General features: G+C 39.5%; 1 protein-coding gene across 5 annotated transcripts in view; it reads right to left on the bottom strand.

Annotated features, from left to right (window-relative positions):
- Positions 1-11,790, bottom strand: part of NBAS (NBAS subunit of NRZ tethering complex) — a 310,311-nt gene extending 298,521 nt beyond the window's left edge. For 3 of the 5 annotated variants that reach the window (XM_081797175.1, XM_081797176.1, XM_081797177.1), the window contains exons 1-5: positions 11,619-11,789; positions 9,454-9,508; positions 7,461-7,497; positions 4,376-4,453; positions 3,969-4,016 (exon numbers count right to left, since the gene is read on the bottom strand). In XM_081797175.1, the coding sequence (XP_081653301.1) occupies positions 3,969-4,016; positions 4,376-4,453; positions 7,461-7,497; positions 9,454-9,508; positions 11,619-11,735 (335 nt within the window). In that variant the 5' untranslated portion in view covers positions 11,736-11,789. Of the gene's footprint in view, positions 1-381; positions 630-3,968; positions 4,017-4,375; positions 4,454-7,460; positions 7,498-9,453; positions 9,509-11,618 lie in introns of those variants that run through there. The other 2 variants (XM_081797179.1, XM_081797178.1) reach the window with 2 other exon arrangements.
- Between the last annotated feature and the right edge of the window lie 949 nt (positions 11,791-12,739).

Raw genomic sequence — 12,739 nt, 5'->3', positions numbered from 1 at the left:
ATGGGTTAGCCTGGTGATGGGTATTAAAGAGGGCACGTTCTGCAAAAAAATAAATAAATAAAAAAGAATAAAATAATAAAAATAAAAAAGAATATGACAGACAAAAGCCAATTATAAATATGGTAATAACTTTCTTCAAGAAATTGACTATTCAGCCTCCAAGTAGAATACAGTGGAAAGAACATGGTCTTTGAAGTGAGGCTGACCTGATTTCAGCTCATCTGGGTAACCTGGACAAAATATTCAATAGGAGTTTTATTTCCTCTCAGTAAAATAGAATGGGTAATAGCAACTTCATAGCTTAGGGAAAGATTAAAGAAGACTCATATAAATACATATAAATTAGCACCAACTAGACTTAAGTCAGTGTTTATTACTTACATCCTTAGTATCATCACAAATAATAGTTGCTCTTCTGCTGGGGAAATGGAGGGAGAGAGACATAAATTTGGTTCTGTCAAAACTTCATAAATATATTCACTTAAGCAAATTTGGGGGAGAGTGCCTTTTTTTATGAGTCCCTTATTTTAATGCTTTTTGTTGTGTTCTGTGATGGTTCCTAATTAGTCCCTGTATTTATAACAGCCCATAATAAGAAACTGTTACTTCACTATTTAGGAAAAAAGGAAACACATATTAGCACTTATAATATGTAATTACTGCCAAATTACAAATTAAAGTAGCAATTCACAAGAAGTCGCTTTTTATCCATGTGAGCTCCACACACAAGCAGGTTAGGGATGCCGTATCAGAGCAAAGGACCGGAGTCACCTGCCACCCACTACAAACACATTGGGGCCCAGCAGCCCTGGTATGATCTTGCAAAAGGCAGGGCTCTCTCTGAACTACAACTAACACGTGTTTCAGCTTTGCATTTTCTCTCCTCAAAAACATTTCCTATTTATGACTGCTTCCAAATATCGAAAAATGACCCTGAACACTAGAGCAATCTTTCATATTGTAATACAATCAACAAATACTGACCGAATACCAGGTACCCACTACTAGCACTACTGAGCAATCTTGCCTTGTATGTGTTCTTCACCACAGCACAAAAAACAAACGTGGAATAGTGAAAACAAAGATCTTAAACTCAGGCACAGCCACGGTGCATCAGGTTTACTTTGAGGATTTACCCTGCCCTTTTTCTTTGCTAACCATTCCACATCTTTGCTCAAACACTCTTCCCTTCAGATTACTACGAAGTGTATCTATCAATTCAGCAAGAGGAACTGACTGCCAACTCTGAGCAAGTCAGTGGACTATGCCCTGTAATGTCCTCCCAGCCTCTGGTTCTTCTATCCCACTTACAAACACCTTACTTATTCATCAAACACTAACCAGGCATCTATTATGTTCAAGGAAATATAAACTCCTAGGGAGGAGCGCCTGGGTGGCTCAGTCGATTAAGCATCTGACTCCTGATTTCGGCTCAGGTCATGATCTCAGGGTCCTGGGATCAAGCCCTGCACTGGGCTCCAAGCTCAGTGGGGAGTCTGCTGGAGATTCTCTCTCTTCCTCTCCCTCTGCCCCTCCCCCTGCTCGTGCATGCTCACTCTCTCTCTCTCTCTAGCTCTCTCTAAAATAAAATCTTCAATAAACTGCTAGGAAAAAAGGACAGGGCCCGCTTCCAAGGAACACACAGTGTAACTGGACTTGCAGACACCAGATCCCACTCACAAGGAATTTTAAGTAAATGACAACCCTGGAGTTGTGCAAAGCAGTGGCCCTAACTATACCAGGGGAAACCCACATGTAAGCATACAAGCATATATGGCTAAACAACATGATCAAAAGGTAGTATAGATTAGGGGTTAAAAGCAGGAACACTGAAGCCAGAATGGTAGATTTCAAATCCTCAAGCAAGTAATTTAGCCATATTGTGCCAGCTTCCTTATTTTTAAAATGGAGAAAAATAGCAATGCCTACCTCACAGGGCTTCTGCAAAGATTAAATGAATTAACACATGCAAAGCACTTACAAGAGAATGCCCAACACCATTAGCATCAGCCTATCGTTAAGTATAATAGTGTTGATTTCAGGAGCATAAAGGATTGGTACCTAACCATTGAGGGGGAGGGGTGGGTCCATAGGGAGTGTGTTTCTGAAAAGCTTGCTAGTGGAATTCACGCCTCACCATGTAAAACTCCTTAGATATAATAATGTTATCAAAAGCTTTTGCAAATTACACACTAGATGAATAAGATCTTGATGAGCATCACTTCCGTTGCCTAGAAATCTTCCCTCACCACTTAGTCTCAAATACATGAGTGAATTCCTGGAGTTGGATATATGTACAAGTTTTATAAATATTTTACATTCTAACAATCCAGTAGCAAATCCTTTTATAAAAGCAATTTTTTTTTGTTCTTCTCATCAAAAATTTTATTAACGAATTCCAGAAACCCATGGTCAAACTCTTCTTCACTGGCCTAAGTATCAATTCCATCCCCACATGCACATTCTGACCCTAACACCTAAAATCATTCCACTGATGTTCTCATTTCATGGAAGACGGAAATTTTGACAATTAACGGTTATTTGTAAAGTCACACCATAAGCACATTTCTCAAAAAGATACAGTTCACATTACTGCAACAAACAGAATAGCAAGTACTTGCCCATTCCTATGAACAATGGAAGTTCAAAAATTGTGTCAGCCTGATGCTTACTGATGCTGTGTTAAAAAAGAGGGACCTGCCTATCAAAGCGTGCCAAATTAAGTAATGTAGTTTGGAAAAGCTGTCATTATTGTCAATCATCTCCACCCTGATGATTGTAAGAGGGATCATGAAACAAAGCCTCCACTTCTGAAGTTGATGCCCCAATGCAGACAAACCCTCTGTCTACTCCCCCACAAGTTGAGGGGTCCAGGTCTGTTTGGATAACTAGAAAAAGAAATTACAAAAACAAAAAGCTAAAACCAGTGTGATAACAACTGAATGCTCATTATACTATGCTTAGTCAAGAATAATAAAGTATCAGAAGAAAGTTTTGACTGGTATCTAGGCATCCTGAAATTTCAGTCTCATTGCTTATTTTTTAAAAAACCAAGAGCTACACCTTGCCTGAAGAAGTAGCCTCTAATTTTAGAAACGCAACACATTTTGTCTGCTATTGGTAATTTCGCCCCCCCCCCAAAATTAACTAGTTTTCCTGAGTTAGTTGCTATTGTTGCTATTTCTTTCACACTGATCTATTACTTAAAAATAAAATACATGGAAGGGCACCTGGGTGGCTCAGTTGGTTAAGCATCTGACTTCAGCTCAGGTCATGATCTCAGGATCCTGGGATTCAGCCCTGCCTAAGGCTCCCTGCTCAGCGGGGAGCCTGCTTCTCCCTCCCCTTCCCCTTTTCCTCCCCCCACCCTTGCCTTTTCTCTAATAAAAAAATCTTTAAAAAAAAATAAATAAAATTTAAAAAAATAAAGTACATGGAAAGCCCAGCTTAGAGAAGCCTTCTAGATGTGTATAGAATACCACTGAATGTCTCAAGATGACAGAATATCACTGGTCTCAAGTAATACGTAATCCTTGTCTTTCACAGACTCATATTCCATCTACAGCTTTATGCCAACAGAGCAAAGTAGTCCCTACTTCAATACCTTCTTGAGTATCTGCTTCAGTTGACTTAGCAGTAACCAGTCAAACAAGAGTGACTTCTAGAGTTCTGAAGATATGCCTGGTCTCCTGAGAAATTTCACAGGTGACAGCAGACTGATGTGGGGAAGTAGGCCCTGCTACTCTAACAAAGTATCTTTCGTCCTGTAATTGGCGTAAGTGGTGTTTGACACCTCACAAAATTATGCGAGTTAATGGTAAAATCCCTTTAAATATGCCCCTTCAAAAATCTTAGTTCCCCTAAATCAAGTAAAATTTTCTCAAGGGAAATTTTAAATATGAATAATATTAACAATTACCTGATCTCTCTCAAGGGAAGTTTTAAATATGAATAATATTAACAATTACCTGATCTCCACACACTGATCTTGAACAGCAGCCAAAAGTTTTCCATTGCTTTCACGGCCGAGAGAGAGAAAAAAATTCTATGTGAATATTTGCAGCGGTCTTCAACAAAGATGGAATGACTCTAAGACGTTAAAAATCATTTTTAAATGCTTTCGCATCTTCAATTATCCAACTTTTGACCTTAAAACTAAAGGAGTATAAAGGTACCGAAGTGTACACAAAAATGATTCAATACAGGTGAATTAATACATTTAAAAGATACCAATCATATGTGACAAAGTGAATTCACATACAGTAAAATAAAAATAAAATCAAGACTGCAAGCCAAAAGTCCCCAAAATTAATATCCATAATGAAACCTAAGTGCTAATCCCAGTAGAGAAACACATAAATTTTTAACACCTTACCTTGCAAGTACCAAATGCCAGTTTATCTGTTTATTAACCAAGCGAACCAGTCCATCAGGGAGCAAAAAAGGCACAGGGCTGAAACAACACATTAGCTAACTTAAAATCTAATCATGAAAGACACACATAAGTAAATAAATATTATAAATAGCATACAGAGCTATAGCAAGATAAGATTTTTTTTCCATTCGAATATAAGATTTGAATATTGGTAAACCCAAAACTAAGAGTTACTAATTAGTTATCTGAAATTTGACCACATACATATCTCTTTTTCCAGAAAAACATGGTGGTATGTTCAAAACATAAATTTTATGTCCTTCCTAAGGAAAAGATATCGAAGATACCAGTACCATAGCAGAATGAGCCTGCAAGAAACCCTTCCTGTTACACACACCTAGAAATTCTGACTCGGGCACCTGGGTGGCTCAGTTGGTTGAGCGACTGCCTTCAGCTCAGGTCATGATCCTGGAGTCCCAGGATCGAGTCCCGCATCGGGCTCCCTGCTCAGCGGGGAGTCTGCTTCTCCCTCTGACCCTCCCCCTCTCATGTGCTCTCTCTCTCTCTCTCTCTCAAATAAATAAATAAAATCTTAAAAAAAAAAAAAAAGAAATTCTGACTCATGTCTAACAAATTCTGGTATACAGCTAAACTCACAAGAATGAAAGAAATCTTCAGATGCTAGAAATGAAAGGGGAACTTAAAGTTCGAATTGGGTACAGGTACAAGAACTCAAAACAGGAGGTAACACCTGGGACAGGAAAGGAGCTGCAGGGCACAGAAAGAACAGAAGCTGAAAGGGGGACTCCAGCAAGGCCAGCACCTCCCTTGACCCCTTGACATGACTGCACTCAGTGAAAGGAGGAAGGACTAGACAAACCTCGCCATGGGGGGAGGTGTGGCGCGCATTGTTCAGGAATGTCATCTAAGTCTGGAATTCGGTCTGTGGGAGGATGGGAATGAAATCCCCTATGAGAAAGAAAAATCCCAAACCTTTACTACATGCAAGATCAGACTGCAATTTCACTTCACTCAAGTGGTGCAAGAATCGCCAAGCACAAGCTCACAATAACATCATTCACCAAAGACAGGAGGAAAGGATTCACCGGCAGTGTACGAACAGATACAACAAATCGGGAGTAACGCAGGGCAGGAGGAAATCAAGAAAATAGATGGAAGGGGCGCCTGGGTGGCTCAGTCGTTAAGCGTCTGCCTTCGGCTCAGGTCATGATCCCAGGATCCTGGGATCAAGTCGGGCTCCCTACTCAGCAGGAAGCCAGCTCTCCCTCTCCCACTCCGCCTGCTTGTGTTCCTGCTGTCCCTATCTCTCTCTCTGTCAAATAAATAAATAAAATCTTTAAAAAAAAAAAAAAGAAAAGAAAATAGATGGAAAAGAAAAATAAAGAAAACAAGCTGGTGGGGGAAAAAAAAAACAAGAGGAAAAAAAACACCATGGAAATTAGAAAACAAAAAAGTAGGATAAAAGTATCAGTAATATACATTCAGCATATTTATGTTCATTTCTAAAACACAAAATATTTTATACCATGGTAGTTACAGAAATATTATAACAAAGATATGAAACATGCATGTGAACAATACCATCAACTGAGGATGATAATTTCCTCTGGTGGGGAAGGGAGGTGGGGGGGCAAGGAGTTGTAACATTTTGCATAAAAAGAGAGAGAAGCCTATCTGAACCAAACAGCAACAACTGCCTAATTCACATGCAGATAATACCATAATAAACTTGTTCGGACTTAAAAGGTCTATAATTCTCAGTCTGTTTATAATACTTCATAATTAAAAGAAAAAGAAAAAGCTACCTGAAACAAATATTGCCCCAAAACCTTTAAGTTTAATTACTATAAACTCAAGAGCAAAAACTGAACTTTTTTCAGTTAACTTTATGTTACCTATGAAAGTAACATATCGGAAGATTAAATAATCACTTCATGGCACTGACCTATACTGACATATTTTCTGCCCACACTTCCCTAAGATGTTTAGGACTATCAAGCTAGATCACCCAGTGAGCTCAGGAAAAACAGCCTACCTCTTAAATACTCCTCCCCGTCCCTACCCCTCCCTCAGCTCTCATCTCTTTACCCTATCATACTGAACACACACCCCAAAAAAACAAGATAAAATTAAATAAGAAATTAAATCTATACACACACACACACACACACACAGCAGAAAAAATTCAGAGCTAATCCTAGAGAAGAGTCAAAGGTCTCTTTTATAAAACCCTATTATCTCCGGAGCTTTTAAGATTAGATGTCCTTAAGGAAAAAACAATCTGTGTTAAATAAATCTATAAAACAATTCCTATACACCCGTCTAAAAGCAGAACTATATCATTTGTCAGAACGATCATTTCTCTGTTCCTTTTAAGCCTGAACACTTACACCATGCCTAAAAAGACTTAACACTGAAAAGAATTAAAAAGTACGCAAGAACTGAAACCTAAAGGACCTTCCTTGATACACAGCAACTGAATATTGACTTCAAGAATTGTTGATACAATAAGAACAAAATTGTTTTTATTTATTTTTTTTTTTTTACTTTTTAAAGATTTTATTTATCAGAGAAAGAGAGCACAAGCAGGGGGAGCGGCAGGCAGAGGGAGAAGCAGGCTCCCCGCTGAGCAAGGAGCCCATCATGAAACTCGACCCCAGGACCCTGGAATTATGACTCAGCCCAAGGCAGATGCTTAACCGACTGAGCCACCCAGGCATTCCCAGTTCAAAACATTTTTTTTTTAATTTAATTTTTTTATTCTTATGACAAAATTGTTTTTAAAAAGCTCCCCAAGCATGTGGGCATTCAAGATAAGGCTGAGAACACTCATCAGAGAAAGCAGAAGTCATCCCGAGATATTCTGAATAATGACTAAAGGACGAAAATTACCCTTAGTAGACTGAGATACCTTGTCAGTATATCAACTGTTTGAAAAGGTCTACTTCATTCACCTGAATGTCAGCATCTGTACCACAATCTGGGACTGAATTCTGAAAACTTAAGTCCTAAATAGGATAATATTTGCATTTGACGTTCATACTGTTCTCTGAAGGACACTTACCTGTACCAGATGTATTGGCGTAAAAATAATAAACGATCTGTAATAAAAAATAGCAAAACCAAATATGAATCAGCTAATCTTTAGGAATCGCTTTCAATTAGTTTCACTGACGATAAATCTAAAATATACTGCAGACTGAATCATTACAAAATATGGAGAACAAAATTCTTAAAGGTATATAATCTAATATACACTATAACTTTTATAAGATCATACATTTGTGTATGTTAAGTCCCAAGTTTGTATTACTCAAACATTTGAAGTATTTCCTAACAGTACAAAAAGGAAATGTGAGAAATGTGGTTTGAGATGTGGGAAATGTGGTTTGAAATGTTAAATTTCACCAAAGACTTCAATAAAACCAAGGAGTAGAAGTCACCCTTTAAAACCAAAATATTTGTATAAAAATTAAGATATTATTTTGTACTTTATAGCAAAGGTTTAAAAAAAAAAAAAACAACCTAAAATGCACAAGTCCAGGGAAAACAAAATCTCTAACACACTGAAAATAAAGGGACACCTCACTTAAGTAGAGTCGGGAGGCTAGAAGGGGGAGCAGTACACTCAACATCAATTATAGGAGGAAGTGTCAGGCCTCAACAGAAGAATCATCAACAGGAAAGTATCATCAGTTATAGGGCCCAAGAAGGAAGAGATGTACCAATGTACCATCAGACTGCCTACAAGAAATGGACTCCCCCTGCAACTCAGGCGGTAAGAAACCATCATCACCTGAATGCTTTACTTCAATGGGCTTTCATTCAGAACAACCCCTCCCAACTTCCTCCTCCAGAAAATAATGTTCTTCTCCTCTGTTTGTTATACTTGGCTATAGTTTTACTGTAACTTGCTTGTTCTGAATTGCAATTCTGTTATTCCTGAATAACCCTCTTTTGCTGGTAGAATAACTGACAGTTTTACTTTTAAGATTAACTACACTATTGACAAATGACGCTTTATATAATCTCATTTAAAATGTGTATGGGAGTGTGAACATGTAGGTGTAGATCAATGAAAAAAAGTCTGAAGGGTAACAGATTTTCTCCAGGTGGTAAAATGAGAAAATTGTTCATTCGAATTTATAGTTATCCATATTCTCTGAATTTCTCTAAATGAATTTTATTACTTGTGTATATTTTCTAAGTTATCAAAATTTTAAAATATATGTCACAATGAAAATTGAATATTCTAGTGCTTATAAGAGAAGATAAAATTATAGTTAATTTCAAGCACTTAACTCCTTTGAAACCGAATCTTCTTTTTAGAAGTAGCTCAAATTCACCAGTTATTACAAGGATGAGCTCTGGAGCCAGAAAGACATGTAGTCAAATTCCAAATGACTGACCTTGGACAAGTTTCCTCATCTAAAAACATGAAGTCATAACAGCACCTACCTTGCTGGTCTAATAAAGGATTAGATCAATAAATATAAATAAAGTTCTCACAGCAGCAACGTAATACAGCCAGTGCTCAAGATTTTCTCAGATACTGTGAGCTCATATGCAAACTTTGTCAGGAGTTACATGAATGCTCTGGTTAATCAAATTTTTAATCTGAATAACTCTGACCAGATGTCGCTGAAACATCACGTAAACCACTTAAAATTAAAATACACACATATATAAAATTAAAATCGGATAAAATGTATGCTATTCATTTTTATCAGGCTCTATAAGTCTAAAGAACATTTTAAAATTGCTCAAGTTTTGGGGACACCTGGGTGGCTCAGTCAGTTAAGCATCTGCCTTCAGCTGAGGTCATGATCCCAGTGTCCTGGGATCTAGTCCCACATCAGGCTCCTTGCTCAGCGGGAAGCCTGCTTCTCCCTCTGCCTGCTGCTCCCCCCTCTTGTGCTCTGACAAAGAAATAAATAAAACTCTTTTTAAAAATAAATAAATAAAATTCCTAAAGTTTCAAAAACAGCGAAGTTATAAATGAAATGAAAAAATTATCTAACTATATCATTGTATAAAGAAAAATAAGCTATACTTACCTCTAATCACTTTTGTGACGATAAAGGATGCACCATGTTTTCGGTTGCCTCTAGACTGCAATGGGAAAAAAGAATATTACATTTGAGAATTTTCTACTAGTACTTATACAATATGTAAAGTTACATTTCTTTGCTAATACTCAGTGCAGGGTACAAGTTACCAGTATTTACAAATCGCTATTTAGAAACAAAAGAAGTAGAAGCAGGACTGAAAACAGTGAAAGCAAAAGTAAGCATGGTAGAGTTACAGGCATTCATCAGGACACAGGACAAGGATTGAAGCTGGAAACTCAAACACCAAATGTCGAAACACCAGTCCAGAGACAGAAGAAGTCAAGGGAAAAGACCATCTTGGTTGCCAGTTCAGCAGTCTACTTGGGTGGGTTAGAAAGGCCTAAAATAATTTTTGCTTGCAGGAAAAGTGCTCGTATGGATTAATAAACTCGTACCTGGAGGCAAATTTGAGTATTTGTTGTATATCCACAGAGAAAATGCTACTAACACGCACGCTGATATACAACTGCTACATTAAATAGTTCCTAAGCATAGACTAAACAATAAGCTAAACAATAGCAGGCACTACAAATAATAAGATGTACTAATGTGCTGTTAAGAGAGGAACATGGACATACAGTAAGTGCAGACGGATACAGCTTAAAAGCACAGAAAAGGTATTTCATTCCACAAACATGAATTGATTATCCACTGATCAGTAATACACAATTCGGTCCTGGGGAGGGTTATAAAGATGAATCCGATGTAATCGCCCTCCAAGAGCTTGAAGTTGGGCAGGTGAAATCAATAGAACCAAAACCAAAACAAAAAAAGTGCCATGAGGTTTCAATGTAAGTTGACGCTGTACTTTTTTTAATCAATTTATAATGTTAAGCATTCTGAAACATTCCTGTAATTAACCAGTGCTAAGGAGTGACTATGCAAACTTTTCTGACCAAGAGCAGCAGCCACAGCCTCCTAGCTACATACCCTACAATATTCACACTGTTCAGACAAACAAGAAACTAAGTATATACTTGAAAAACAAGATGTACAGCCTGAAAGAATACATTATTCAAGAATTCAAGACAAGCAAAAACTGCAATGGAAAGGAGGTTAAAGAAAAACTACCAACTTTATAGATAGGAGAATGAGCAGTTTCTCCAGTAAAGAAACGGGAAAGATGTAAAAAAGAACTCGTATGTCAGGACTCCCTGATCTTTAATAAAAGTCCTTTTGAATCTTGTTGCATCCTCGCAGTCTAAAACAATGACAGGCACTCAGTAAACATGTTGAACGAATGTGGGTTCCTGGTTCCTACTGTTCACCTTGTGCTGGGAGGCCCCTCTCTACCCAACGACTGAAAACCCTAAGGTCCACTTAAGGTTACCAACCCCCTGAACCCCTTCTTCAGCAAGGAACCCAACCCCAGGTCAGCAGCTCCTCACTCATCCCTGTCGGGGCATTTTGTTCATACCACTATCACAGCGCAATTATACTAAGTGACGAAAAAGGTTTACTGGATGGTCTGCCATCTAGACTGCAGATACTACAAAAGTTATTCACCTTTCTATGCCCACCGCCCGACACAGTATCTGGGACGTGGACGGACACACACGTACTTATCTGGGACACAGACCGACACACTGGCATATTAAATGCTTGTTTACTGAAATACACAGGAATGGGTGCAATTCAGCACCAAGGAGGGGTAAAGGTTTGATGCCGCACTCCGCGGCGGCCCTCCAGATGCTGAGGCGACTGTAGGGTCCTGGAAAGTTCTCCCGCTGCAGATGAGGATCAGCCCTGGTCAGCTCTTGCCTCGCCCTCCGGAAAGGACCACCGAGAATCCAGGCAGCAGCTGTGCCTCCCCTCCAAATACAGACAGTGAAACTGAGATCCGGAATGGGAAGGTTCGTGCCCCAGAGCCCGAGGGTCTGCCCGGACGACCGAATTCGGGAGCCCAGGACGGACCTCGGGTACCTCCCGCTTTAGGGGACCCAGACCCCTCTTACAAATCCGCGGCGCCGTTGCCAGGGCGACAGCACAAGCGGCGGAGCCCTGCTCCCCCTCCCACCCAGCTCCACCACCCTACGTGGCTCCAGCTACGTGACTCTGCCCGGACAGCGCCCGCGCCAAGCTGGCCGCAGCTCTGGAGGGGCCTGGTTCACCTGTACTTCTGTCTCCGAGGGCCACTCGGTGTTGATCAACAGGTCATAGAGAATCGTCTCCTCCTCGCTCTCCGCGGTGGCCGGATTCACAGCCGGCACTGATTCGGAGGCCGCCATGTTCGCCCGGGAGCCGAGCAACCGAAGCAGGGCCACTACGGCATCTCGCAAGGGACAAACTTCCCAGGCCACTGTCTTTTTGATTCACAGGAAGGAGGTGTGGTTAACTGGGCGTGGAAAGGAAATGCTGGATTAACCCTTTTAAGAGTAGGAAGTACAGTGACTATTGCCTGTCAGGGGTACGACTTAGGTCCCGGTCCCGGGGTACCCCTTGTTTATTAATCTGCGTGAGATAAACAAGTCTGAACCCCTCCTATCCAGCCAGCTTCTGTAAAACAAAAATGGTAAAGTATCCAAGATGCTAGCTTTCATTTGTATATCTGTAGCCAAATACAAAGAGAGTGCAAACAGTGGTTTTTAAATAAACACCAAAATTATGCAACTCAATAGATAAAGTCAATGAAAGGTGTCAGAGGAATGATGCTATAGGAGCTCAGAAAAGGCAACAAAGTTAACAGAATCAAGAGGAGTGGAGCTTGTCCTTGGTCTTTAACATTAAGTAGAATTTGAATCAAATCGAGGTTTGGGGAGAGTATCTCAAGTAAGGGGGAATGGGGTCAGCAAAGACAGGCAGAAAAATACATAGTTGAAAGAACAGGCAGCTGAATATAACCCAGTAGGAAAAGGGTATGGAGGCAATAAACTTGAAATAATACATTGAGGACCTACTGGGAGGTAGTTAAAATGCCAGCCTCATTTGTTCATTTATTCATTTAACAAATGCCTCTATGTGGAAAACCCTATACTTGCAAGCAGAGTCTATCGTAACCCTAATGAATATACAGTGTACAAGAAATTAGCACTGTGTCACACTCAAAAGAAACACAAATACTGAAGATTTCTTGCAGGAATTACATTGCATAATATCCATTAAGATGCATTAGGCAGTAATGCAATTAAAAGCCTCAGCTGGGAAGCCTAGGGATCCCATTTCTTTCAAAGTTAAATGCTCAAAGCCTGCCCAATATCACCTGCCTACTCCCCTTACTCTCTCACCTCACTCC

This window comes from Leptonychotes weddellii, chromosome 10, assembly GCF_054177405.1.
Source record: "Leptonychotes weddellii isolate Sample4059 chromosome 10, ASM5417740v2, whole genome shotgun sequence".
Lineage (NCBI taxonomy): Eukaryota > Metazoa > Chordata > Mammalia > Carnivora > Phocidae > Leptonychotes > Leptonychotes weddellii.
This window is presented reverse-complemented; position numbering and strand designations above follow the sequence as displayed.